General features: G+C 39.0%; 3 protein-coding genes across 4 annotated transcripts in view; 2 read left to right on the top strand and 1 right to left on the bottom strand.

The window, feature by feature from the left end:
• Positions 1 to 231: 231 nt before the first annotated feature.
• lpla (lipoprotein lipase a) lies at positions 232 to 8,033 on the top strand. Its single transcript, XM_032572801.1, has 10 exons — positions 232 to 509; positions 1,220 to 1,425; positions 2,719 to 2,898; positions 3,368 to 3,479; positions 4,193 to 4,435; positions 4,855 to 5,097; positions 5,709 to 5,829; positions 6,309 to 6,491; positions 6,581 to 6,688; positions 6,787 to 8,033. Exons 1-10 carry the CDS (start codon positions 404 to 406, stop codon positions 6,836 to 6,838), a joined length of 1,554 nt encoding a protein of 517 aa, XP_032428692.1. The 5' UTR covers positions 232 to 403; the 3' UTR covers positions 6,839 to 8,033.
• Positions 8,034 to 15,613: 7,580 nt separating this feature from the next.
• lpl2a (lipoprotein lipase 2 a) lies at positions 15,614 to 24,274 on the top strand. The gene is made up of 11 exons (XM_032571703.1): positions 15,614 to 15,731; positions 16,422 to 16,539; positions 17,440 to 17,633; positions 18,147 to 18,326; positions 19,461 to 19,572; positions 19,676 to 19,909; positions 20,938 to 21,180; positions 21,388 to 21,508; positions 21,747 to 21,959; positions 22,858 to 22,962; positions 23,040 to 24,274. Exons 2-11 carry the CDS (start codon positions 16,440 to 16,442, stop codon positions 23,059 to 23,061), a joined length of 1,524 nt encoding a protein of 507 aa, XP_032427594.1. The 5' UTR covers positions 15,614 to 15,731; positions 16,422 to 16,439; the 3' UTR covers positions 23,062 to 24,274.
• Positions 24,275 to 24,760: 486 nt separating this feature from the next.
• The window catches only part of LOC116725567 (disintegrin and metalloproteinase domain-containing protein 10), a 29,925-nt gene continuing 26,851 nt past the window's right edge, over positions 24,761 to 27,834 (bottom strand). For both annotated transcript variants that reach the window (XM_032571701.1, XM_032571702.1), the window contains 2 exons: positions 27,372 to 27,592; positions 24,761 to 25,992 (listed from right to left, as the gene is read on the bottom strand). In XM_032571701.1, coding sequence (XP_032427592.1) covers positions 25,852 to 25,992; positions 27,372 to 27,592 — 362 coding nt within the window. In that variant the 3' untranslated portion in view covers positions 24,761 to 25,851. The remainder of the gene's footprint in view (positions 25,993 to 27,371; positions 27,593 to 27,834) is intronic.

The following is a 27,834-nucleotide window of genomic DNA, read 5'->3' as shown; positions in this document are numbered from 1 at the left end:
CCAGACACGCGGACAGTTGGGAGCTGACATTAATGGTGCTCTGTAAATGAAACCTTCTGCTTGGCTGCCAGGGGCCCCGCTTTCCTCACAGCAGGATGACCAACCTCCGTAGGTTTTTTTTTTATTTTTTAGAGCTGGGACAGCGTTCAGTCTCCGCCCCCTAAAACCCTCCAGCCAATCACGCTTGAGTATTCAAATAAGCCACCCATTAAGATGACCTGCAGCAGCAACTGTTACAGACCATAAGCAACTTCACCCTTAAACCGCAAGCAGCACACCACTTTGTCACCGGTGCTTTGGGTTTAAGTGGATCCACAACTATTCGACCAACCAAAATAGTAATAATAATAATAATTACTTTAAAATCAGGAAATCCAAATCAAAAGAATAACTCAGTAACAATATGGGAAAAGAAATGATTTGCTTTGTGACTATTTGGATAACTTTGGGAAACATCCATGCAACTTTTTCTTCAGATGTTGAACCCACCGCCAACTCGACTGCTTTTGGTAAGATCCATATTTATTCTGACGAGACATACAGTTTTAAACAGAACAAAACGAGAAACAGGTGCAGGGGATAAATATGTGGATCGCAGGTTTATTGCTGCATGCGGCTCCACTTTTGACCGGTAATAATCCGTCTGTAAAAAGAGCGCAGATCTGCACTCAGCTCCATCTGTGCGTGGCGAAAAGCAGCAGGCAGGAGCTTTTTTTTTTTTTTTTGTCTGAGAATAGATAAGAAGAGGGAGGAAACGTTGGTTAAAGTTGATTTAGAGGTTAAGGTTTATTCGTCTTTAAATAATAAAAACAGTTGTTTGAGCACCGTTTGAGCGTTGAATTTTAATTAGACCGACTCTTTTTAACACTCGCTCCGATCCATAAAGAACGATTCATTTAAAGGGAAACTGAAAAACCCGCATTCAGTTATTTGGTTTAATTAAAAATGTAGAAATGCTATCGTGTGTCAAGAAATGAAGTTTTCCCGGTAAAGATTCAGAAAGGGCAAAAGGGGGCGACACTGTCACGCCTTATTCAGTCACTTTTGCGTAAAAAAACCATGTCGTTCACAATTAACTTACGCACATTTACTTTAATAGCAATCAGCCAACCAGCATTTAAAATACTTCTCTGTGAACAAATCCTAATTCTCCAACCTGACAGAACAGATTAACCCCAATGATCCGCCGCGCTCTCCGTTGGTGTTTGTTTTGCAACAGCAAACAGCACAGTCACCGATGCACCTGTGCCAACCACCACTGAATGGATGACGGATTTCACTGACATCGTGTCTAAGTTCTCCCTGCGCACCGCCGAGCTCCCGGATGATGACATGTGCTACATGGTGGCCGGCAGACCAGAAACCATCACCGAGTGCGCATTCAACCCAGAAACCCAGACCTTCATTGTGATACATGGCTGGACGGTAAGTAACACTGAAACTAAATTTGTACTCAAAGCTTCTGCGCAACTATGTTTGGGCAGTGCAAGCTAAAATTGCATCACAGACACTGAGACAAAAAAAAAAAAAATAAATCCTCCAACATATGATGGCAAAAAACACAAGCTGTGGAGGGGGAAAAAAGCACACAGTCCATACATGCATCTTCTGCTGTAATTTGATTTAAAACCAGTCATGCTGCACAATTTGAACCTGATGATACCTTGGCCAGTCTCCAACAGAACACAGAGGCAGTGCTGGATAAATCAGGCCATATGGCAGCTGACCTCAGACATTAACCTGACCATGTGTGCATTGTCACCCACATGTTTTCTGCAGCACAAACTAAACTACTATGGAAGTAAAGAAAACAAAACTGGTTACTATATAGAAAACACTTTTTTGTTACATATACGTGAATGAAAACATGATCTCGCTCAGTACTAATAAGAAATATTGATAGTAAATGCAAGAGAGGTTGAGTTTTCTCCAGCTGTTTGAGATATAGAAAACACAGCTCTGCTTTGTCCTTTAACCTGCCTGTCAGATGGCGAAAATAATTCTTCTACACCTCTGCTTACAAGAAAGACAAATTTGGAATACTTCAGAAATGGTTAAAATCTCAGAAAACACAGGCAGTTTCTGATGTGGAAATTGAAGAAGTCACACACCGCTGTGATCAGCATGTCTGGTCACAATCTGACTTCAGGTTGGCTATCAGAGCAGATAGCCTGACTAATTAACCAGCTCACTTCATGTGAAGCATTTAAAATGCAGAATGGCAAACCAAAAGGGATAAAATACTCTCCAATAACCTCTTAGGAAGTAGTGCGCAGTCAATATTTATGATGCAAAATACAAACGTTGTGATAGCAATACTCAAACTATTATATGCTATATAATCTTAGCAGCAGTTTGAGTGATTTTGCTTCCCTTTTCAAAGCAACTACACCATGTTGATGTTCAGGATTACTACTCATATTTAGTGAAGATTCTCATACCAGTCGATTCCTTGACAGTGCAAACTCGATGAGAAACTGATGTTACTTGGTTACATTAATACAATCTTCACAATCTCACAGTTCTTTGAATTGTTGATGCACAATAAGATTGTTGTGCTGGCTGTTGATGCATGTTTTGTGCATCAACAGCACAAAACATGACTATCAGCATTTATGTGCAAACCTTTGCAAAATGCCCTGACGAGATATTTATTTCTTTTTTTTGTTCATACGCGGATCACAGTTTCACCTGCTGCTTTTATGTTTTGCCCTGCAGGTAACAGGGATGTTTGAGAGCTGGGTGCCCAAGCTGGTGTCCGCCCTGTATGAGCGCGTGCCAACTGCAAACGTGATCGTGGTGGATTGGCTGACTCGCGCCAATCAGCACTACCCCACCTCCGCAGCCTACACCAAGCTGGTTGGCCGAGATGTGGCCAAGTTCGTTACATGGCTGCAGGTGAGCTATTGGATCACCCTCTCTGCATTAGCTTTTTGAGTGCTGTAAATATAACATGTGACTATGTTGAGTTCAGATCATCGACTAAAATCGGCCACCACATGGCCTCTCTTTCCAATGAGGCCATGTGGTTATGCTTGTCTACGCTATGAGATTTTAAATGGCTATAAACACATTTTATAGTCATGTCTGCGGCTATCGTTGCGAGGCTTAGTGTTAGCGAGGGCACGGCTTTTGCAACAGCCTAAAGCTTTCCCTTTATTTACGCAACTTCAAACTTTAAAAGCAGTCTAGAATTTGGCATAGCATGAAATTGCACCAAATCCTTTTTCTGGATTGTTTCCCACATCCTTCCTTGGGCAGAATGCTTCAGAGCCTGGCCAAGTACAGCTTGCATTTCTGCAGGCCTCCCTTTTGATTGTGTTAAGGGGTTCCTTGCACACATCTCACCTGTTTTGTTGCTTTGCAGAAAGAGCTGCAATTGCCCTGGGAGAGGATTCATCTTTTGGGATACAGTCTGGGAGCACATGTGGCTGGCATTGCTGGAGATCTCACTGACCATAAGATCAGCAGGATCACAGGTGACTCCTGCTTAATGACTACCAGGATTCCTGTACAGTTTGAAAAAGTCAGCAGTTTGATATAAGGGTTTTGCAGTTTAGATTTAGTGTCAATCCATCCGATAATGACATAACTTCATATAAAGTATTAGATTTATGCTATTTATATGCTAAAAATGGTTAAAGGCGGCTGAGAACTTTGAAAAATTGACTGGGAAATAATTCAATTTTGACATATTAGGAACCTTGGATTATAATCTAAATTTTAAAAAAGACCTCGATAAAGTTGTGAAAATGTTGCAACTCAAAATTGTTTTAACATTCTGTTGGTTATTTTAGTATTAAATTGAGTTCTTAAGGTTATTGATGCATACTTTCATGTATATATGTCTGAGTCTGTCAGCCTCTACATTCCAGGCCTCCATTGTGTGTGTGCATGCAGCCAATTTGTGTCAGATTTAGAGCTCCAATTTGCTTCTATAAAGTTGATCCAGCTTTAAAATCTCTCTGACCTCCTTCAAATAATGGTGTGTTTACTAGATCTGAGAGCAGTGGGCCATTAAGCACCATCAGACTTGTTTTCTTTTTTGCCTGCACAAATCAGAAGGAGGTCAGACTGAGTACAGACTTTCAAGCCTTTAATGCTTTGAAACATAAGTGTTGCAAATGGTAGCATTTTATCTCCAGTAATGTTTATCTCCACAGCTAATCGATTGTTTTGTTCTCGTGCCCAGGTCTGGATCCCGCCGGTCCCACCTTTGAGCACGCAGACGATCAGAGCACTCTGTCCCGAGGCGATGCCCAGTTTGTGGACGTTCTGCACACCAATACCAGAGGCTCTCCAGACCGCAGCATTGGCATCCAGAGGCCAGTGGGCCATATTGACATTTACCCTAATGGAGGAACCTTCCAGCCGGGTTGTGACATCCAGAATACCTTGCTGGGGATTGCATCAGAAGGGATCAAGGGCCTCCAAAGTATGTAACTCAAAGCCTCCCAGGCTTCTAGAGATAATGAGATGTGCATGAATTAGCTTTTTTTAAAGTATACCAGTCTTAGGAATACTATATTGTTAAGAGATTTTTGTCTCTTAACAGTTTCTTAACTTTGTCAGAAGTCAGTGAGGTACTTGCTAAAACAAATGGTTGCAGGTTTAAGTGTTTTTACCTCCATTCATAACATTCCAAGCTAAAAACACAAAGTGAGCAAAATATCAAGTGTATTTCCTCGATATTTTGTTGCTTCATGCTTTTAGAAACCAGAACTTTCCTTCTGGGTCCTCTTTTGTGACTATCTATGAATGAAAAAAGGAGAACAAACACCAGGAAGTAATTTTCTGCCTTTACCAGCATTTATCTACAAAAACCAAAGAACCTTCTTGCCTTCTTGTGTGCAGATATGGATCAGCTTATCAAATGCTCCCATGAGCGCTCCATCCACTTGTTCATCGACTCGCTGCTGAACATCCAGCAGCAGAGCATGGCCTACCGCTGCAACTCCAAGGACGCCTTCAACAAGGGAATGTGCCTCAGCTGCAGGAAGAATCGATGCAACAAGCTTGGCTACAACATCAACAAGGTCCGGATGACCCGCAGTGCCAGGATGTACCTCAAGACTCGGGATATGATGCCTTACAAAGGTAAATCTCCATAGAAACGGTGTAAAACTAAAGTAAACCCGACTTTTTCATGGAGAGGGAAATTTGTACTTGAATGTTGACTGCAAGTACAGAAAGGAGATCTATGTAACACCTAAGAAAAGTAGAAAAGTCTTCCTGGATTTACATTCTTTATTCTGCATTACTGGGAGTTAAATTGTGCACATGCCTTCATTAAAAGTAATCCTCAGATTATTAGCTACCAAGGCTCGATACGGTTAGAGTAAATGCGTCTCCTTGGACCCGACAGTGATTGTGGAAACTTAATACAGCTTCACAAGGACAGCAAGCTCAGTGCATTCATGAGCTCATGGGTATTTTAGTTGCTAAAGTATGTTGAAGTAAAGTGGTGACTTTGCATGACTTTGGCAGTGGAAAAGTTTTACTTTTTAGAAATCACAAATCAGCAAATGTGTAAACATTTACTTGATAAATAGCAAGCTGTTTCAAGAGCTTTTAAGGGTCTGCACATGCATGCTAGAAGCCAAACAAGAATATACTAATCTGTGTTTAAAGCTCTAAACAAAGGTGAAATAAAGCCTAAGTAAGAATATATAATTTCACTGACAGTGAATCTTCTTTCCATCTTGCAGTTTTCCATTACCAAGTGAAGGCACACTTCTTCAGCAAGGACAAACAGAGCTTCAGTGAGCAGCCAATCAAGATTTCCCTGTATGGAACCCACGGAGAGAAGGAGGACATCCCGCTTGTCCTGTACGTACATGAAGCTGAGCATACAACACAGCGTCACAGAGACATGCGACTTAGCAACAGTGTTGTTCATCTGCATATGTTGGTGGAAATGAGGGACTGAGACCGATTTCAGGTTTTGTGAGAACATCCCAATTCTGATTTTAGATAATTTTTGAAAAACTATGAGCAGCTTTTTTACCAAGAAAACTAAACTGAACGCGCAACTGTCCTAATAATAAAACGCTCATGGTAAACTAAAATAAACAAAATTCTCATTTGCATCGTTGAAAATCCACAAACATATTGCGGATATATGTTTGTGGATAAGGGTATCTATAAATAAAATCAGAGCAAAAATAATACAAAAAAGTGTATTTAATTAACTCCTTTATATACAGATTATAGTATGCTAATAAATTTTGTATACTTCAAAATACAGAAGTGGACTGTAACAAAATATATTCCTTTCTCTGAACATATTTCCTTCTTTAACCTATCAGGCCCATCCTTGATAGCAACAGCACCTCGTCCTTCCTGATCACCACCGACGTGGACATCGGTGACCTGATGATCGTCAAGATTCGCTGGGAGAAAGACGCACTTTTCAGCTGGTCCGACCTTTGGGGCAGCAGCAAGTTTCACCTCCGAAAGCTCCGCATCAAATGTGGCGAGACTCAGTCCAAGTGAGTTCTATGTCTTTATAGTAACATTCATTTACTCAAGAATTACATGTTTATTGTTGACTGAACATATATTATCTGTGTGATTGCAGGGTGATCTTTAACACAAAGGAAGGAGAGTTTGCTTACCTTGTTAGGGGAGGGGAAAATGCAGTCTTTGTCAAGTCAAAAGAAGACACACTGAGCCGTAAAGAAAGACAGTAAGTTACCGTCACTCATCTCCCAACAGACTCAATCCTGATGAACCTAAACCCTGATCAGCATTGAATTTGATGTTTTCATCTTTTCTTCCCGCCAGGATGCACAGACTCAAGACGCAGGGTAGTCTCTTTGGTCAGAACGAGGCTTGAAGTGACGCAAAACTTGAATCCTCATCCATCTCTAGTTGCGCAGCCAAAGATGGACAGCACACAGAAACACTGGGGAACCATTTGAGGACACCTGGACACTTAGTGAATGCTCCTGTCTACCTACTTCTGCCCTGAAACCAACCAAACCTCATCCACAGTTTATGAAATCAGTCTTCTTCTGACTCCCTGTGTCTCTCCTCAAATTCTGCTGCAGCAAAAAAGTTACTGGTTTCAGTTTTGAGGATGTGCTTGTTATTTTTTTTTTTAAACAACTGTCCATTTTAAGTAGCTATTGCTGCTTTGTAATCATTGTTTATGCTTGTGTATCGTGTATGAGCTGTTTTTATTCACTTTGATGTAATTTCAGAACCCTGAAATGTTGTGTTTCCTTTGCCTATGTGAACTGGGATTATTGATAACCTGTAAATGATTCTTAGTGATAGGCATAATCATGGCACATTTCTGTGTTTGTTTTTGTTTTTTAATCAACCATTTTGTGCCCACAGTTACTTTTTTTTAACCACTAATTACCAACAATCGACAGGGACCAAAGAAACTTTTGCTATCTACTGAAGTCGATCATAGTGTTCCTTGTAAATACTGTAATCAGCATCAGCGATCTTTTCTTTTTGAACATGAGCCACATGCTAACACCTAATCTCTTGAAGTGTTGTTTGTTCTTTGATTTTGCTGCGTTTTGTGTCATTTGTCAGCATTTAAGATGTCAAGAATGGTCAAACTGCACCATATTAGTGATTTGCATTCTTTCATTTCAGTATTTTTAAGTATTGTAAGTCACAGCGATTCATTGAATTATCCAGAAACAGAGTTTCTCATAACTCAACTCATAGTTTACGCAGAACCACAAATAGAACCTAAAAGAAAAAAAATCACCAAGCAAGCCTTAATGTTCATCATACATTTCAAGAAGACGACTTCACACTGTATTTATTGATTGTACATTTATATATTTGTATATTGAAGCTGTAATATATGTTGGCAGGCTGCATTGCTGCTTGTATTTCTATAAATGAAGCCTTTTTAAATGTTTTTCATGGAAAAAGCTTTGGGAGCGTTGGTTAGACTGAGCCAGCTGTTGAGAGCAATGACTTTTTTAATGAACCGGAATTCGGTACACTGTTTCACAGAACGAGCCCAGCAATGGTATAATAAAGAGCTACACCCCAGATCAAGATATTTTCTCCTGCTCAAGTTACTTTTGAAAAATGATTGAATTTATAAATACGTTGGACTGTGGGCTTGCACAGACGTTTGCCTACGGCCTGTGTAAGTGGTGTTTTCATCAGGTGGATCCTGATTTTCTTCCATATTTGAAAAAACAGGCTCTAAATTGTAACAAAATATGAATATACATGCCTTTTCAACTCACCTCTCAACAACTTGACAGGTTCTGCAAATCTGAGCAAGATAATGAGGGTAATAGCTCTTATCCAGTATCAGGAAATTCGAGAAGACAATTTCATGTAATCTGTAAAATAGTTGAGGCTGTGTAGCTATTGACCTCCAAACACCAATAATAAAATTCACCAAGGCTTGGTTCATGAAGGACTCCCTGAAGATACTAATGTGGCCATCAGTCTCTTCCAGAGATTTCAAAGGTGGTTGCAGTATGCACACAAACTCATCTAGATGCTTTTTTCCATTTCCAGCAGGCCAAGATTCTGAAACGAACCCAAAACGGGTGTCTGGCTAAGAATCGCAGGTCAAAACAGATCAAATTTACTACAGGAAGTACTAAAGATCACTATGTGCAATATGGGTGAACGTTTCTGAGAGCCTGGTTCCAATCAGAACCAGATATTAATTTCTATGTGCAAATGGCCTGATTTTGGCATTTTGCTAACTGGTGTAGAGCTTCTGGGTTATTCATTTCAGCTGCTCAATGACACCATTTTCTCTCAGTCAGGACAGTCAGTACCATGTGTTGGTGTCCGTAGCTGGTGCCAAGTAATGGGTTAAAGTTCGACTGGTTCACAGTTATGTTAAAAATATGAAAACATCAATGTTAAGCAATCATCATTTCATAAGAAGCAAGACCTGGGGTTATTTCATTCCAGCTTTCCACTCAGAAGAAAGTCTGAACTTAAAAAAAAAAAAATCTCCCTCCTCAGTCACGTGATACATGGGTTATTTGAGGTTATTTCATGGTTTGGTCAGTGCTCAGCTTCCTCTTGACAAGGGTTTGCACTTCATATATGCAAACCATCAATCCATTGCCTATACCCACTTCTCCATGTAAGGTCAGAACGGGCCCAGTGCCTTTCTCCTGGCGCCTGGAGAAGTCACCAGTCCATCACAAGATAACACAAAAAAACATAAACACACTTACAAGGAAACAACGGAGAAAGGCAAGGAAACCTAAGATGCAAATATCTGGACTGTGAGAGAAAGTCTGAGTATAAGAAAGAACCTACAAACCCAGCCTAGGGCTCAAACCCAAAGCCTTCTTGATGCCAAGCAGCTGTTTTAAGAAGTGCACCACCATTCAAGGTTAATTTTAAACATTGTGACATTAATTGCAAACATTGCTAAATAGATTTACATATCTGTTTAATATACGAAACTATATAACAAACAATGTGAATAAAAAAAGACTGTTGATAGACAAAATTACTTGCAAATAGGACAAACTATGGATGATACAAGACATATTAAAAACTTCGTGCCCACAGAGAAGACTGCAGCTCTACCATGCAGCTCCCAAGTAAACCAGGAATAAAGGAAAGCTAGAAAATGAAAGAAAACAAGAACATGAAACAAAAGCACTAAGCAGAAATTATGATGAGCTGCACAAAAAGACGGAAACAGGCCCAAATATGCAAAATCATGAAAAACGGAACAAAACCACAGAAACCATAAAAAACCCATTAAGACCGTAACAATCTCAATAAACCAAACCTGCGTGTGGCTGGTGTCACTGAACTCAACTAATTTGGTTAATTACAACTTATTTATGATTTACCAAGAGTGGTGACTGCATTTTCACATGGGACCAATTTAACGCTTAAATAACTTCATTCCTTTCTGAAATTAAATGATGATTTGAAAACCTTTAGTATTTATTTGGGGTATATTTATCTGATAATTTTTTGATGATCATTTAAATGTGACAAAAGCGACAATGTGAAGAAAAAACTGAAAATCTGTAAGCTGACAGATCCATTGCAGCACTATTTATTAAGAGATGATTTTTGTGCACCTAAAGCAGCATAAAAAACATGAAAGCTTACGTTTTTAGCTTTTGCTTGGTGCAGGAAGCTCGAGATGCTGATAAAAGGCTGCTTTTCCAAAGGCCTGTTGACGGAAAGACAATGCCATGTCCAACGTTTCATCGCTGTGGTCCAGAAAACCAATTCTATCTAAAAGTAATGAACTGTACCATGACAAATATGAGTGGGAAAAAAATCCTGAAACATAATGTGAACCTATAAAACCAGATGGAAGATTGTCTAACTCATTTGGTCAGTAAGGAATGATTAATTAATAATTGTGGGTGTCATCAGCGTAGCAGCTGACATGTTCATCATGTTCCCTGAAAATAATACAATCAGGAAACCAGAACAGACAGAGCAAAAGTGCATGGTCCAGAATCCTGTGTATCAACAAAAGTAAAAACATGTTAGGTAACTGATGGACAACATAAAAATAGACCAGAAAAAGCAAAAAGAAAAATTCTGCAAACTTCAACCAAGCACAAAACAGGAGTTGAGGCACTGCAGGGACAATAATAGACTTAACAATACCTCTAAAAGTTATAAACACAGTGTGGCATTCATAAAAAAGAATAAAACAACAAATTAAAAAAATCTAAGAACATAACAACTCAGGCAAATAAATACCAAAATATCACTTAAAGTTGTGATTTCAAGCTTTGTGTTTTTCCAGCTGTGGGCTGGAAAAGATAGTTTTTTATTTTTCCCTGAACAACATTTGATTGGAAAAAGTTTACAAAATAAGTGGTGTTAAGTGCCGAGTTGTTTAACAACTCTTAGTCACACCAGGAGATAATAGGCCTTCGGTGATTCATGTTGTCACGATCCTGAAACATCTGGGATTCATCCCGGCCCATAAATAGTTGAATTAGTTTCAACAAATTAGTCTGGGTTTTAAAGGATTTTATATTAAAAATGTTGCACCAGAGGAGAGTTTTTAATGAATGTGAAATAGACAAGAAATTTGGTCAATTTATTTTCCTGTTTTTTATTGTTAGGCACTATTGTTTATTTCCAACAATTTGTGACATATAGCAAAATTGTAAAAAAAAAAAAATGTAATAAAAAATGCATTTTTGTCTGTCAAAGGCTGCTGCTCTTATCACAGAAACTTTAATCACTTAATGTCTGATAAATGTAATCCTCTTCTCTACTTTAAGTCAAATTTAAATCTCATCCAAATGTTCAACTATGGCCAATTTTTCATATATTTTGTGAAGTAACTTGATTTTTCTCCTGTTTTGTCAGATGGCTTCAACACCACTTATTTTTTTTTAATATTTTTTTTTCTGGAATCTCACCACAGCTTTGAAAACAAATGGGCCTTAAATTAGGTTTAATGCAAAAAAAGGCCATATGAAAACCCAGGACTGCTGTCAGCCATTTTCTCCTGTTGAAGAGATTTCTAATGGCTTGAAAAAAACTGGAAAGTTACCAAGTAATGCTTGGGAACTGGATGAAGTTAATGAACTGAAATCAGATGAAAGAGTCTTTAAAAACTTATTTACATTGGCAAAATGTGGTGTCAGGCACCTCAAAGTCAGATCCAACCTTCAGCTGACAGATGCTTTGGAGCTGATCAGATCCTCAAGTGAGAATATCATCCAGACAAAAACATTCACTTGGACTGACAAGTTGTCCAAGCCTGAATACTCAGGAGAGTAAATCCAAAATGATAAAAGACATCTGGCCATGTCGTATTATCAGCACTGAGAGATTTACCATTGAGTTATTTGCTTCTTTCACTCTTTATAAATCGGGATTTTATCAGTTTATAACATTTCACAAAACATTGCCAGACAATAAACACCACATAAAACCCTTATCTGTTCATCAAAATCTCTACATGTGAAAAGAAAGAGCTAAATTCACAAACTCGCTGCTCAGAAGTAAACATCCACAGTTTCAGAGGAAGGAGGCTGAAGTCAGTCGAAGAGAAAGCTGGCCAGAAGATGTAAGCCAAACATATTTTCAGGCTGATTATACTCATAAAGATGCAAAGATGCTCGAGTTTTTCTTCCTTTGCCCTCTAGTTGACTCGCATGCGTCTCCTCCAGCAACAGGGATTCCCATCTGTCTCTATGGATGCGTGCTTCCAAAAGGCAGTGGGACTAAAGGCTTACTGGGCCAAATGGTTTCATCTCCTTGTTCCAAAAGGTTTGCATAGACCAACCGCAAACAACAACTATCCCACATAAAGAAAAAACGTCTGGAGATTCAGTTATTGGCCCGAGTTAGTGAGCAACACCGAAGCTTTATAAATTTACCTCAAGTTGCGGGCAGTCCATTAGTGGATGCCATAAAAGTCCGTAAGTTGCCATCTCCAGTGAGTGCAATGCACCCTTGTTAATCCTGCATAACAAAGAGTCAGACGACAAAGTATTATTTTAAACCACCATAATGGGATTCAACAATGGAGGATTTTTCATTTTGATCTTTCTTTACTCTGGAGTCAGAGATGGTGCAAAACCTGAACCAATCATCAATCTACTACAGAAGCTGAACACAGACAAACATTCACACATGCTCATGTTCTCTACTAAACTACCACAACAAGACCGGACTGAAAAATCACCACGTGTACGGAAAAGTTCAAGCTGTCTGGACGGACCGCATCAACCCCCAAAGACTGGTGACCTGTTTGCATACTTCAGACATAAAGTTGATCTTAATGTAATATTTATGTTTTCATCATATAAAGCACTTTGAATTGTTACTGAAATATGTCATACAAATTTGTTGCTCTTAATTGCAACAGCAACAAGTCTTCTGAGCAAAAATGTCAATGAGTAAGGAGTAAAACAGTGACGTAAAAATATCTCTAATGTACATCAACAGTGCAGAGGGGTATGAATAATTCTGGGCTCAACTGCATCTGATTAAGAAAACCACATGAACTAAACTTACAGCTGTGTACATGTGAGAAATGTTTAAACTGGTTTCTTTCTATAAAGTGTTTGTGTGAAATAGCAGGATGAAACCCATAAATACTGTTTACTTCTCCCTGCTCTCCCTGTATCTGATTTGCGCAAAACAACACCATAAGCCATTCCTAGAAATAAGATTTGGAAATAAGTCCTGGAAGATCATAAAATCAAGAGACATTTTCTGCAAACTTATGAGAGCCTCTCCAGGAGCCTGTAAATCTTCGCCACGGAGCTCTGGCGTCGGATTCACGCTCCTCCTCGGCTCCCTCTCCTCTTCAAGTCAGAGTCTCTCCCCTGCAAAGCCCAGACCAATCGGATCTGAACTGCAGCACCAGGGGTGGAAAAACAAATGCTGTTACTGCTTTTCGAAGAAAGTGTTGACATGTTCGAAGAAGGATAACAGCTCTTCAGCCAGCTGGCATTCACCGGGAGCAACATCTCAAAAGTACTTACTTACATTAATGGAAGAAGACTGCCCCGCATTTGTGAGCTGTACTTCTTCAGGTGTGAATAAAATTGTGTAGGACTCTCGGTTTAAAGAAAACTTTCTTTCCATTAACCAAACTAAACCAAGCAAACATTTATTCTATGTTGATAGCATGGTAATTATGTCAGGCTATAACAGCCAAAGTTACAAAGTTTACTTTCTAGGATTAACATCTCAACAAACTCTCACACATATTTTTATATGTAAAGCAAAATGTTTCATGTAGTCAAGTTGTAGGTTCCCAAACCAGACATTGTCTACATACCCAGGCCATGAACTCCTCTGTCAGCCATGACAGAGTCCAGCTCACATTCGGTTGATGCCTGAATGAAATGGATCCTGGATATAAACCGCTGAAATGAACTCCTTTCATAGGTTGACTGGCCTTATCAGTGCAGATGGGGTAATTCACTGGGAGTTTGCACCACATGAAGACACACATCTCTGGAGGCTTTCAGGGAACCCTTCAGTTCTGGACCTGAACCAGAACTTTCTGAAGAGAATATTAATCTCCTCTAGACTGTGAACACCTTAGCACTCTCCAGAATAAGTTCAAGACGAATGTCCTTACTGGACATGAGAACTTCTTTTGAGTTTCCGTTTAGGGTTTGGTATTTTTGCTGTTTTTCTTGTTTATATGTATTTTAGATTTATTTACATAACTCTTTAAGTGAGCAAATCTTTTTCTGCTCCCACATTTCTTATGACGTTTAGATTATTAGTCATCTTTCATTGGTTTGTCTCAGTGTTTCAACTCTTTTCCCCCTTCACAGCTTTTCTGCATCAGTTCATCAGTCAACTACTGTTGCAGGAGAGCAGCTACTCTATTGGACCAACAGAAGATTGTCAAGCCAATCAGACGTTGATGAGCCCCACCTGCACCATATAAAAGGCTCTGGTGGCTAGTAGGAAGAGGTTTTTGTTAAACTGTCCCCCACCTTTGATGCTTGTAACTGCTTTTGGGCAGTTTTGAACTATTTTGTTTCTGCTTGTTCAGTTAAGCAGTTTGTGTCTGCTCTAGATTGTTTAGACACAAGCTAGAAGCATTTTTATGTTACCGCCCCTGAACCCCTAGACCTTGGAGGCGTAACAACTACACATTAATATATAGTTTTTTTTGTAATTTTAACTTGTTTATTCTGTTTAAGTCACATGAAGGCTGTTTCCAGCATGTAGGCGTAATCATGAGAACTTTAATGTTCAGCTGAACTTTGGACCAATAACTGTGGGACCTCAACCATCACCTCATTGGCCTCCTGCCCAGCTTGTCTTGCATCCAGTGCCAGAACTCTGGGAAACAAAATTAGCAGCAGTGAATTAAAGTGCCTTCAGTCATCTGTGAGCATGTTGTCTTTCAACAGCATGCAACTACATTTAGCCTTGAGTAAAATGCTTTCTGAAGTAGATCAATGGTCTCAGGTTGTAAGTTGATGCAAACTAGGAACTACAGCTGTTTTTTAATCTTATTCACTTCAATCAACCTGGACTTTAAATTAAATAAAAATCTGTAATGTGGATAAGCTGGGATCTTCACCTGCTCAAAGCTATTCATACAATGAGGTGAATTATTTCAGAACAAAACATTCAGAAAGTAGAAACAATAATCAGCTTGCTGGTTTGGAGCAAAATGTATCATAAAAACAACTTTTACACTGGCAGTTTGTTGCTGTTGTGATTTTGCCCTCATTTTCTCTCAAAGAATGTGTGTGGAGGACAAGCTGAATGAAAACCTTCAAACTGTCTATTGTGCAAACAAATTGAACTGGAAAATAAGAAAAACATTTCATTCCTATAGCTTAAGTTTGTTTGATTATAGGCAGATAACAGCTAGGAAATGAGAAAATGTGTTTGATTTATCAAAGATGATATTCAGGTGGACGATTTGAGGACCCAGGGAGACAAGCGGGGAGCGTGGATGATCTCTCATATGTCATGTTGTTCCCTGCCAGATGCCGCCCTGGGTGGTTGCAGAATCGTCACTGTCAGGAAGTGACAGATAAAAGCAAATGAGTATCTCATTTGATGCCAGGATTTTTCTGTTGTCCAGACTCACCACCAACAAACTGTACAGAGCCAGTGATTTACATTTAGATATCAGATTAATGACATGCATTTGCTATTTGTATTGAGTCATCTGGATTATGTAACACTGAGTCCCTAGAACAGATGCTTCAGAGAGCTTTGTTTGTCCAAATGGAGGAAGACTTTCAGTCTGGAAGAGGGACTATGTTTTCCCCAACATGCAGGTAGTGTTGCATCGCCTGTTTCTCTCCAGAAAATGTGCGTTTGTGATTGTTGCCATCATTTTTAATTGACACTTTATTAAAGAGTGTCAAAGTATCTCTTTCAGTGAGCAATTACAATTCTTGTAATTGCACACTACTAAAGCAATTACAAGAATAGTCTGAAAGGTTTTAAAATTGAAACTATGTTTTGATATAACTCCATTGTATTCCTGAAACATGACCAAACTTTTATTTAAGCTAATCCTACAAAAGCAAGGTTGTTGTTTCTGCAAACAAATGGTGTAGTTTCTGTATAATGTATACGGCTCAGTGTTTATCTAATTTACATGTGAAACTGCAAATGAGCATAGATGGTAAACAATCCCGAAATGAAATAAATTCCTCACGCCTGGCCTGTTTTGTTGCTGAATGTAACTTAAACCCTTGACTAGCAGCTATTTTTCATGAAGCTACGGTCTTTATGAAATTAAGACGCTCGCTAAAGTCTTCCCATGACGCAGCCCAATCATTTACCTTCCGCCCGGAGGTCCGCAGCCAATGACGAGGCAGAAGTTTACAGGCGCTATTTAAGACGCATTCAGTCCCATGTGGCTCAGATAACAGCGCTGTACGCCCATCAAGACGGAAACTGTAGTCTGTGCAACCAGCCGCGGCGTGGGACTCACATTAATTAGAGGTTTTCTCTCAAAGGATTTGCGGCTGTAAGAGATGAGAGCCTGGCAACTTTGGTTTCTGTGCTTCGTGGTGTTGAATGCGGATGCGCAAAAAGTGACTTCCCTGGAAGAAGATCTCGCTGATGCTGCGTTTGGTGAGTTTACGTTTACTCTGGTGCATATTAACGAGTCTGCAGAGCAATAAAGCATACAGCCCAGCAATCATTCACTCATTAAGTAATGATTAAATGTCTGTAGGATTGCATGTTACTTTATCGTGCAGAAAAGTTTAACCGCGTCTAAATCAACTTTTTATGCCTAAGCAAATCCTTATCTTCATCCTAATAACTTCAGTGTAGCGGGCATACGTTGTAGCAAACTGCAACAAAGTAAATCATTCTGAATAATTCCACATAATCTGAAATGTGGGATGTGCTTATGATCAGGTCCCTTTACTCCAACAATCCTGAAAAATAACATCCAGTAAAGGTAAATTAACTAAAATAACCTAATTAATTAATTTTGTAATTATGCTCCAAGATAAGGTAAGATAAAAAAAAAATATTACTTGTTTTGCTGACATCCAAGAAGCTGTGCTGGTCTAAGTCACTCTGTGGACACCATCCCCACTGTGAAACGTGGTGGCAGCATCATGCTGTGGGGATTCTTAAGAAGGATCAACGTCTGGTCAAAGAAGGTTAATAATGTTGGAAAGCTCTGATCAAGTTATTGAAGTCAAGACTTTACCTACAATTGTCTGAGGTTGCTGCTCTGAAAATCAGCTCAACATGAGCTGAGTTGGGTAAAATGAGCATACAAGTATCTCTGCGACCAAAAAAGTAATTATAGCCTGAGACGGCAGGAACAAAGGTGGGAAAAAAAATTGAGAGAATGTGGAAGTCTGTCCAGGCCCAGTGAACCACTGTCACCCCACAGCTCTGATTTTATCTAATCTAGCAACTCTTTACTCTGGGACTTTTTGTAGTTACTTATTTAGTTAGGCTTTCTGCCCTTATGATTTGCTGAAAGTAAATCCTTTTAACCTTTTTATTCAGGCAACTTCCTTGACCCTCTGAAAGATTTGTTTGACGAGGATGAACATCACTCGGCTATCGCAAAATTCTCCCTGCGTAATCCGTCCCATCCCGACGACGACCTCTGCTACATTGTTCCCGGAAAACCAGAGACCCTGGCGGCCTGCGCCTTCAACAGCTCATCCAAAACCTTCCTGGTGATCCACGGATGGACGGTGAGCACAGCAGCTTTTAAAACGCATGCTAGAAATTACTTTAAAATTACTCATTTAAGTAAATTTAGACTGGCTGCACAGTGGCGCAGTTGGTAGCACTGTTGCCTTGCAGCAAGAAGGTCCTGGGTTCGATTCCCGGCCGGGGTCTTTCTGCATGGAGTTTGCATGTTCTCCCTGTGCATGCGTGGGTTCTCTCCGGGTACTCCGGCTTCCTCCCACAGTCCAAAAACATGACTGTTAGGTTAATTGGTCTATCTAAATTCTCCCTAGGGGTGTGTGTGTGTGTGAATGGTTGTTTGTCCTGTATGTCTTTGTGTTGCCCTGCGACAGACTGGCGACCTGTCCAGGGTGTACCCCGCCTCCCGCCTGGAACGTAGCTGGAGATGGGCACCAGCAACCCTCCCGACCCCATTAGGGACAAAGGGTGAACAGAAAATGGATGGATGGATGGATGGAGTAAATTTAGACTTGTTTTAAAATTTTTAAAAAACATTTTAACTGTTCTGCTAACAGCTGAGCGGTATGTTTGAAAGCTGGATGCCGAAGTTGGTGTCTGCGCTGTACGAGAGAGAGCGGACGGCCAACGTTGTTGTGGTGGACTGGCTGAGCTCGGCTCAGAACCACTATGTGGTCGCAGTTCAGAAAACCAAAGCAGTGGGAAGAGAGATCGCACGCTTCATTGACTGGATCGAGGTGAGTGGTCCTCTCTTTCATTTTTACACTTTTTTTAAAATGATTTTTGCTTTGTGAATAATTCATTTGAAAATATTTATTATTTCAATAGAAAGATGGTGAATAAGTACTCCAATAACCTTGATGTAATTTCTCACCAGTTTAAACATGTTCAGTGTTTGGAAAATGTATTTTCCCGTTTTCTTCTCTTTTTGCTTTTTTTTTGTTTGTTTTTTGTTAGACTGGAATGTTTCAAATGATTAATTCGTTTTTACTATCAAAGGAAAATCACCAAAATGCAGACATTAAATAATGATTTGACTTATTGAATGGGAAAAAAGCTCTTTGGCAACCTGGTCCCGAGTAACCTAAAACATAATGGTTGAGGAATTTTAGGCCAGTTTCCATGTTTTGAGCCACATTGGAGGGATTTGAAGTCTCATCAAGTTTATGCTAAGATTTAAGTCTGAACTTGAAGTAGGCCACTCTGAAGCCATGTTTTTTTTAACCATTCATAGGTGGAGTTTCTGGCGTTTCTCTGATAATTGTCTTACATTTTTTTAGTTTTAAGTAATCAGTTTGATATCCAGACATTAAACCCTTTTGCTGCCAAAGAACAGAATTTGTGGTTCCATCAACTCCAGTCCATCATAAAACTATTTTCTTTAGCTGTTGATGTTTATTTAATAAACTGTATTTGTTTTGCTCCCAATGTAATGGGATGCACATATACCAAAAAGTTCCTCTGTGTCTTTTCAGTCTATAAATAAATATTTTCCCAAGGTGTTTGGGAATCTTTAAGGTCTTTTTTGGTCTCTCCTTGATGTAATTTGCCTCATCCATCTTTTTGTTGAATAACAAACACTGACCTTAACTGAGTCAAGGGAAGCCTGCAAAACTTTAGACATTGTTTTGTGTTTTTTTTCTCTCTTCTTTTGTGAAGATGAGTTGTTGATGCTCTCTTCCCTCTTGTAGTCTTAGTTGGCTGTCCGCTCCTGAGAAGATTGACCACTGTTCCAAGTTTTCTACATTTGTAGATAATGGCCCTCATTGTGATTTTTCTTGAGTCCTAAGCCTTAGAAATGTTTTTGTAAGTCATTCCAGACTGATAGATCCCAGACGGGATATTTTTATTAAATATTTATATTTTCAAAGGAAACCACCAACCTGCCTCTTGACAAGCTGCACCTGATCGGCTACAGCCTGGGGGCGCATGTGGCTGGATTTGCTGGCAACCATGCCAGCAACAAAGTTGGGCGGATTACTGGTAAACAACTAAATTACAAAAAAAAAAAAAAGAAAAGATGAGCAAAGTGACTAAGTGAAATCTTGCTAATTCCACTCATTGCATTGCTTTTCTTTTTCTGAAGGTCTGGATCCAGCTGGACCTGACTTTGAGGGCGAACACGCCCACAGGCGCCTCTCTCCAGATGACGCCCACTTCGTGGACGTCCTCCACACCTACACTCGGGGTTCGCTGGGTCTCAGCATCGGGATACAGCAACCCATCGGCCATGTGGACATCTACCCCAACGGGGGCAGCTTCCAGCCGGGCTGCAACATGAGGGGCGCCTTGGAGAAAATCGCTAACTTTGGGATATTTGGTAAAGATTCTGTTTGATATTGGGGCTTTTAAAAACATTTTTGTCTTCAAAACAATTTTGTTCTCAGTAAGACAAGTTGACATTGTATGTCTTGGACAGGAAATACAATATTAAACTTTTTTAACCAGCCACTAAATTGAATAGAGAAATTTTACGAGACAGACCAACTTTTACCAATATGCATATGAAAGGTGTGGTGTGCTCGTCTATTCAGCCCCTTTGTTCTGATACCCCAAAATGAAATCCAGCGCTACCATTTGATTTTTAGAAGAGTTGGCTAACAGAGTCATCGTGTTCAATTTAGTCTTAATATATTTACAGTTCTGCTGTGAAAGCCTCACAAGTTTGTTAGTGAACAAACAGCATAATGAAGACCAAAGAATGAAGTAGACAGGTCAGAGAAATAACGAGTTTTATGTAACGCCATTCATACACAAGGTCATTCGAAAATATACTGCTCAAAAAAATAAAGGGAACACTTTAAGTGTTAAACACCTGTTTAAGTGTTCCCTTTATTTTTTTGAGCAGTGTATTTACAGGACAGAAAAGAAAAACTGAAGTATTAGCAAAAAGAGTCAGAAAAGAAAGAGATGCTAACATACAGACATTAAAGGTATAAAAGAAACTAATGTTTTAAAAAAGTTCATTAGTCAGACAGGGACACTTTTTGTCTACATGCTTCCCCCTCAGTTTTATTCAGCTTGGACAGAGGAGACGGTCAGATTTTTGAGAAATTAATTTGAGCTAAATGTATTGTATTTAGGGTTGTTGTAAACAAATATTTTAGTAATCGAGTGTTCTTGACCATTGGGGTGGAGATTTACCTTCCAGTGGAGCATCAATCCAACATATTGAACATTTAGGTCAAAACACAAGCATGTGTACTTCACACATTTTCTGATATTTTTTTTTCTTACTTGCTTTCTTTACCTTCCATTGTCTGTCAATGAAGCAAACTGTCTTTATTTTATCGTTTTATCTCTACCTGTTAAGACGTGTTCCTTTATTCATTCTCATTTGCTCCTCAGCCATCAATGACGCGGTGAAGTGCGAACACGAGCGCTCCATCCATCTTTTCATCGACTCCCTGCTGAACGAGCAGGAACCTGCCAAGGCCTACCAGTGCGGCAGCAACGACGTGTTCGACCGCGGCATGTGTCTGAGCTGTCGCAAGGGCCGCTGCAACACTGTCGGCTACAGCACAAGCCAAATCCGCAGGCCACACAGCATTCAGATGTACACCAAGACACGAGCTTCCATGCCTTTCAGAGGTCAGTAAATCTGGTCAACAAGGGTGCAAGTGTTAACTGGGTTAAGGGTGCTAATAATATTGCAAACTAGGCAAGTCATGTTTGTTTGGAAAAGAGATTAGTAGTTGTTGAGATTTTGGTTGCAAAACTCTGATTACTTGAAGCTTAATTTACTCCCCTGCACATTTTCATCTTTCTAAATGTCACCTTCTCTCGATGTCCTGATAGTTTACCACTATCAGCTGAAGATCCACTTCTCCAGTAAAGTGAACATGTCAGAGATGGAGCCGTCTCTCACCGTCTCTCTGTATGGAACCAAAGGAGAGGCTGAAAACCTGGAGCTTAAGCTGTAAGTCAGCAACTGTAAATGCTTCATCTAAGGGATTTATAGCACCATGACTGCAAGTCATGTGGAGTTTTGTAACACCTACACAGTAGCTTGAGACGGTAACATTATCATACACACATTAACCTAACCTCATTTGGTTTTGCTTTATCAGCGCTATCATGTTTTATGATGCCCGTTTCTCAAGCCGGAGATAAAGGAAACATTTTATTAGCAGTGGCTTTCCTTTTTGTGTTTTTAGGAAGGAAAGACTTGAGACAAACAGGACACATTCGTTTCTTCTGGTCACTGAAACGGATATCGGCGACCTGCTGATGTTGAAGTTTAAGTGGACGGAGACAAACAGCTGGTCGGTGTCCAACCTCTTAAAGATGGTTTCCTCTTGGTGGTCTGGGAACGCCGACGGTGTGGAGGTTCACAAAATCCGTATCAAAAGTGGCGAGACTCAACAAAAGTAAGTTGAGATTTGTGAAACTTCTTCCATTGGTGCAAAAATGAAATATTTTTTTTCCTAAAATATTATTGAAATCTATATATGATTTTTTTCTGTCTACAAAATTGTACCAATAATTTGTACCTTCATTTTACTGATTGATAAATAATTGTTTCTTTTTTTGAAGAAGATTTAGTTTGGCGAAAGGAGTGGTTTGTGTTTGGTTCTACATCTGTCATTGGTCGGAAGGTGGGACATGAACCCTGTCGCCAGCCAATCACAAGTCAATTCACAAACAAACAGGACACAGCGATACTGGTGCACAATTACCTTTAGGGGCAATTTGGAGAGACCACTTAACCTGACTTGCATATTTTTGTACTGTGCGAGGAAGCCGGAGTACACAGAGAAAACCATTAGCATTAGCTTTTAGCATACGCTGGGTTTAATTTATCTGGGTAGTTGGAGTTCAGAACAACTTTAGATGCAATTTAATACATCAGACAAGCAGAAAGATTAGCTTCCCGTTATCATCAATCACCAGGCAACTTTTACTAGCTAGATTAAAAAAAACCAGTAACATAATATTAGAAAGCTGTTCATTTAAGCACTTTAAGTTTTTGACAGTACAAATTCAAAGTGTTTTTACTGGACAATAGATGCAACTGATTCAGTTAGATACAAAGTAACAGAGGAGGTTGTAGATAGTTTGTTACTGCTGCTGATTTTAGTTTTTAAAGTGAGAGAATGGCATGTTGGGCTTTGTGTTGAAGTCAGAAATGTCAACTCCTGAACAGAAATGGATCACAACAGCAAGGCAGCTTTGTCATAAAGTCGGTATTGGCATTTACTTTACTTTGGAACCTGTTAATGAAGATTGATAAAGCGTCACATCAAATCAACTAACTTTCTTTTTCAGGATGGTTTTCTGTTTGAAAGACCCCGATGCCCACAGCGCACATTTGGTCACATTTGTTAAATGTAAAGATGAATGGAGAATGAAACGTAAACCAATTTCAAAGAGGTGAGTTAGTCTTTGTTTTTTCTATCACTATATTTCCGTAAAGCTGAACAGTGACCATGAGCTCTTTTATCCTGCAGAGTAACTCTGAAGAATGACTGACAATAAGGAAAATATGTTGATAAATGTTTAAAATCTTACCAATTAGGACATAATTTATACACTATTTGTATCTTCCAGACATAAAAAAACCTTTGTACATATCTATAGATGTTGTGTAATTCATGTAAATGCTGTAAAATATCTTGCAAAAAGCTGTTTTTTATGATGCATAACTATTGTCAATGAAATAAAGTAAGTTATTTATGGTACTCTTACACCTTGATGCACAGCAGTGGTATAATTTTAATTAGAAACATTTCTTTACTGTTCAGGCATGACTATAGATCCTAAACTAATATCTTTGTTTTAGAAAACAATTGGGAAAGACTCGTAGTGGCTGATAAAACCTAATCAGTGTGGATGTTTATATTTCCAAGGACTTAAGAGGTTATTTTTATGGGTCATAGACAGATGGAAAAACATGGTTGTTTGGTGTAAAGAGGGTAAAGGTTGTAAGTTTTCAAATGGAAACTTACAAGCTTGGATGTACTTTAAAGGATCGCTCAAGTTGAGCTGTCTGACTGGATTTACCAGGTTGGATCTGCAGGTAGTAATGCCATAAAATATATAGATGCAGAAACCATAAAAAAAAAAGGCGGCAGGCTCCCGTCTCTAAAGGAAGGGGGAAATATACAATCATGTTTTCATTTATTTTTTCCTGTAGGGTCTTTATAAAAATACATTCTTTTTCCTGTATTTGGTTTGCCCAGCCCGTCAAATCGAGCATTTACCACTGCTTAGTGTAAACACTTGCCTCGTTTTCTCAGTTTTTCACCTCGGTGTGCAATAAAGTTGTCATTTCGAATTATGACTTTTACTGAAGCAGCCAAAGCTGCTGTTTTGTGTTGTAGTTTGTGCTGCTGCTGTGACACAAAGATGTGGCAAACTGATAATATATATCTATATATTTCATAAGCATGTGATGCTAGTTTGAGTATTTTCTGTTCTTTGGTTCCTTTTCATTCATTCTACAGAGATCGGTACTGTTATCATTGTGACTTTATATTACATATTATACATTTGCACAAAGAGAATATTTTTCATGTACTGTAAATCTGTCTAAAAACCACAACAAAACTGTTTTCATTAAGAACCACTGTCTTATATTTTTGTCTATAGATTAATGTATTTCTAAAATTTTTGTACATATTTGTAAAGGAGTCAAACACTGTGCTGTATAAATTCTTTAATAAACAATATTTGCCAAAGTTAAGCTGTCTACTTCAGTTTGGCATTGTGTTGGAGAAATCTTTTTTTTTTTTTGCCAACAGTTAGTTTCACTTTATTAACAAAAACAAATCTGTTTTTGATTCAAGAAGAACAGGTTAAACTCTCACATGGCCATTTCTGATGTAAAAGAGCAACAAAGCCTGAGATTACCCAAACTGGGATGCATTATTTCTTCACGTTCTTACTGTTGTGACAAACACGTTTTTTTTTTTCCCTACTGTCTCAAGGTGACATAGAGAGGAGTCAAACTAAGACACTTGAGTTGGCAGCGACCTGGAAACTTTTTTTAGTAGTCATAATGACCTAAAATGATGTTTTTATTCCAAATTATTCCCTGGTTGTTTTCTCAGATTTGTTACATTCCATGTATTATACAATGCCTTGAGAAATACATTCATTTTGTTCCCGTATTCCACATATTACTGCATTTTCTTGTGAATTTATGCAGTGTTAAGAATAGAAAGTTGTGCAATATTGTGAAGTGGAAGGAAAAATTGAACTTGGATTTTTTTTTTTTACTAATAAAAATCTGAAAGGTCAAACTAGAGGCCAAATCCAGTTTGTCATAAAGTTTTATGTGGCCCAAAAGGACACCTGCATAGAACCTTGAAAATAATAGTTGCATGTTTAAATAATATTTTGTCAATCAAATAAAATCAGTTTCCACCGGAAGAAAATTAGGACCACAGAAAAAGAAAATCAGATTTAATTTTCTTAGAATTTTGACTTTTTTTTTTCAGAATTTACCAGAATTATTCTGACTTTAATCTAATTTTCTTCGAATTCTGAGAAGAAAAGTAAAAAGTTTGACATTTTTCTTAGAATTTTGACTTTTTATCTCAGAAGATTGAAGCCAGAATTCTGTTAGAATTTATTTTATTTTATTTGGGAGCAAAGAGGGTTGAAGACAAATGCAGCAGTTTAGGTAGAATGTTGAGAACTGTATCATCGTTTCCTTCCAGTTATACCGGGCTACTTTCTGTTTTTTCACGTGAAATCCCAATTTCTTTTGAGGAAAAATGTGAAAAAATAAAGTCTGAATACACACAAGAACACAGAATCAACCAGGACAGCTCTGCCACCCGTTTCCCTCGTACACAATTAAAAGCACAAATTCCTGACGTCCTGTTCATGTGCTCATTAATTTGCACTAAGATGGAAAGCTGGCAGACATCCAAAGCAAAGGTACACTCTCTCCCCTAAAGTGTTCAGGTGCCTTTGCATTGCGACTTCAGAGTCACAGCATGCGGCAGCCTTTGAGGGAACCTGCACATGCCCAGGGTTGCTGGAAACATTTTCCACAGCACATGTATCACAGGAGCCTTACTGAGAATCCCTCCAGGGATAAGCAAAGGCAGAAACATTGTGACGTACAAAGATCTCTGGTTACAAACCGGCATGAGGGGAGCTGAGCAGGTGTTTGGCCCTCACAGAGGTCATTTGCAGATCTCCAATTGCAACACAACACAAGGCTGTCTAAATGCATCATTCTAGTGTGGCTCAGATACTTTATTTCCCCCCCTCATCAGCAAACAAGAATAATAAATATATTTTTATATTTTAATATGTATTTCTTGAAGTGGGAGTAGTTGTGGGCGTGTCCAGGTCACGAGTGTTCAAGGGACTGCCACACAGGCAGACTATGCAGCCCATCACTCCAGACAGAACCAGGATAACAATCAGGATGGCCCACCAATGAGCCTGCAGAGAAAAAAACATTTGTTCAGATTTAAGTATAAGAAGCACACTTTATTAACTCCAAATAATTTGTGTCTGCAGAAGAGTCAGTATAAAAATCTTAAAAACAGGCTAGTTATTCTTTCATGCCATACATGTAATTTCACCCATTTCCTCCTTTTATGTCTTGCCTATATGTCTGCACTTTGCCCACGTTTTCACCCTGCAGGTGGAAAGAGGCGCATTGCTAAAATGTGGCAGTGCATGTTTATGGGATGACACATCTGTCAAATGTAACTTTTCTGTCATATAAACCATCAGTCTAAACAAAAATAGGCATGATGCAACAACCGTTTTTTATTTTTACACTTAATGAGTTATTTTACCAGTTGGAATTATATGTTAGTTGAAAACTCTTTATTAAATCCCCATTGGTTATTTATTTCAACAACAGTCTTGGTAAAACAACACCAAGAGTTGATAAAGAAATGGGTTACAGAAACCCTGCAGTGCCTTTAAGCCTAAATGAGCATTCCTGATTCTCAACACTGTGGCGTAAAACTAAACCTCAACGACAGCTGTGACAGAACCGACACAAATGAACAGGCTCAGGACGCAACAATAAACAAACATTTGCTCATTTTCTTCTAAATCTGACCTAGCAAAACTGAAAACATGTAAATGTATTAACAAACGCTGACAATCTGTTACTTAAAGGCAATATAGGAAAACTAAAGCGTAGCTATTCATCTACACCAAATTATTAAAAGTGGTAAACCAGTCCCTGCGAATAATTGTTTACTTCAGTCGTCATGATGTCTATCATAAATTTGGGAGTGTCTGTAATGTGGGCAAGAACAGCAAAAAGAGACTTGCTCAGTGAAATGTTGCTCCACTTCTCAATTTTTCATTGAAAAACTCAAAAATGTGACCTCAAATTTACATTATGTTGCTCAATAAAAAAATTTAAAAAAAACAGGATGGCATATTGCAGGTGTATTTGCTCATGAAAAACAGACTCTGTCTTGAAGATAAAGGAGTTAGCTAATTATTGAATATTGATTAAAAGTACAGGTGGATTTTATCCACTTGCTACAAGTGAAAACATCTGCCAGTGGAATAACTAAATTTTTTATTAATATTCAAGAATTACTGACTTAACATCAGCTCCTACATCTTGCTGAAAAGTTGCTTGTAAGTTAGTTTTGTCTTATTTCAAGTGTACTAAAAGATGTGCACTAGAAACTGTAGATTTGGTTAGATTCAGTTTTTCGCTGAAACCTTTCTACAACATTCAGCCTTTATACTGATGTGTAGTCAGTTTTCAACCTCTTTTGCTTATTGTTTAGATGCTTGGTGTCATTATCATCTGAAAAAAAGAAAAAGATTTAATAAGAGATCACCTTCATCCACTCCCCCACATCATCAAAATCATCCAAATGAAGGAAAGAGTTCTTGAGTCTGGCGATCGGGCCGTCCGCATCCAGGAGGCGACACACGTGAAATCTGTCGCAGTATCCTTGGTTCCCTGAGCACGGCGCGCCGCCAACCAGGGGCAACAACTTCGTCTGGAAGTGACGGGACAGCACAGAGGAGGAGGTGCTGGCACACGTCATCGGCTTACCTGAAACATACACACAGTTAGCTTTATTTGCACTACGCAGGCCAGTCCCAACATGGATTACATGCTGTAACATTCAGAGTTAAGATCTAAATCCAGTCTGTATGGTTTCAAATCTCCATACAAAAACAGCTCCATTAGGAACACAACTTGTTTTATTGCCCAGAAAACATCAGGTCAGACGGAGGTAACATCTGGATGAACTGACACAGTCCGAGCTGTTGGGACACAGAGTTGTAAACATG

The sequence above is a fragment of the Xiphophorus hellerii genome, chromosome 9, assembly GCF_003331165.1.
Source record: "Xiphophorus hellerii strain 12219 chromosome 9, Xiphophorus_hellerii-4.1, whole genome shotgun sequence".
NCBI classification, from domain to species: domain Eukaryota; kingdom Metazoa; phylum Chordata; class Actinopteri; order Cyprinodontiformes; family Poeciliidae; genus Xiphophorus; species Xiphophorus hellerii.
The sequence above is the reverse complement of the archived record's forward strand: the minus strand, read 5'-3'. Positions and strand labels throughout refer to the sequence as shown.

Bases quoted from the DNA above. Each gene is read 5' to 3' on its own strand.
- lpla (XM_032572801.1), top strand. From the start codon at position 404: ATGGGAAAAGAAATGATTTGCTTTGTGACTATTTGGATAACTTTGGGA. The intron at 6,492-6,580 runs GTGAGTTCTATG...GTGTGATTGCAG, and splicing joins TGTGGCGAGACTCAGTCCAA to GGTGATCTTTAACACAAAGG. The intron at 6,689-6,786 runs GTAAGTTACCGT...TCTTCCCGCCAG, and splicing joins CTGAGCCGTAAAGAAAGACA to GATGCACAGACTCAAGACGC.
- lpl2a (XM_032571703.1), top strand. From the start codon at position 16,440: ATGAGAGCCTGGCAACTTTGGTTTCTGTGCTTCGTGGTGTTGAATGCG. The intron at 18,327-19,460 runs GTGAGTGGTCCT...ATATTTTCAAAG, and splicing joins GCTTCATTGACTGGATCGAG to GAAACCACCAACCTGCCTCT. The intron at 19,910-20,937 runs GTAAAGATTCTG...TTTGCTCCTCAG, and splicing joins CGCTAACTTTGGGATATTTG to CCATCAATGACGCGGTGAAG.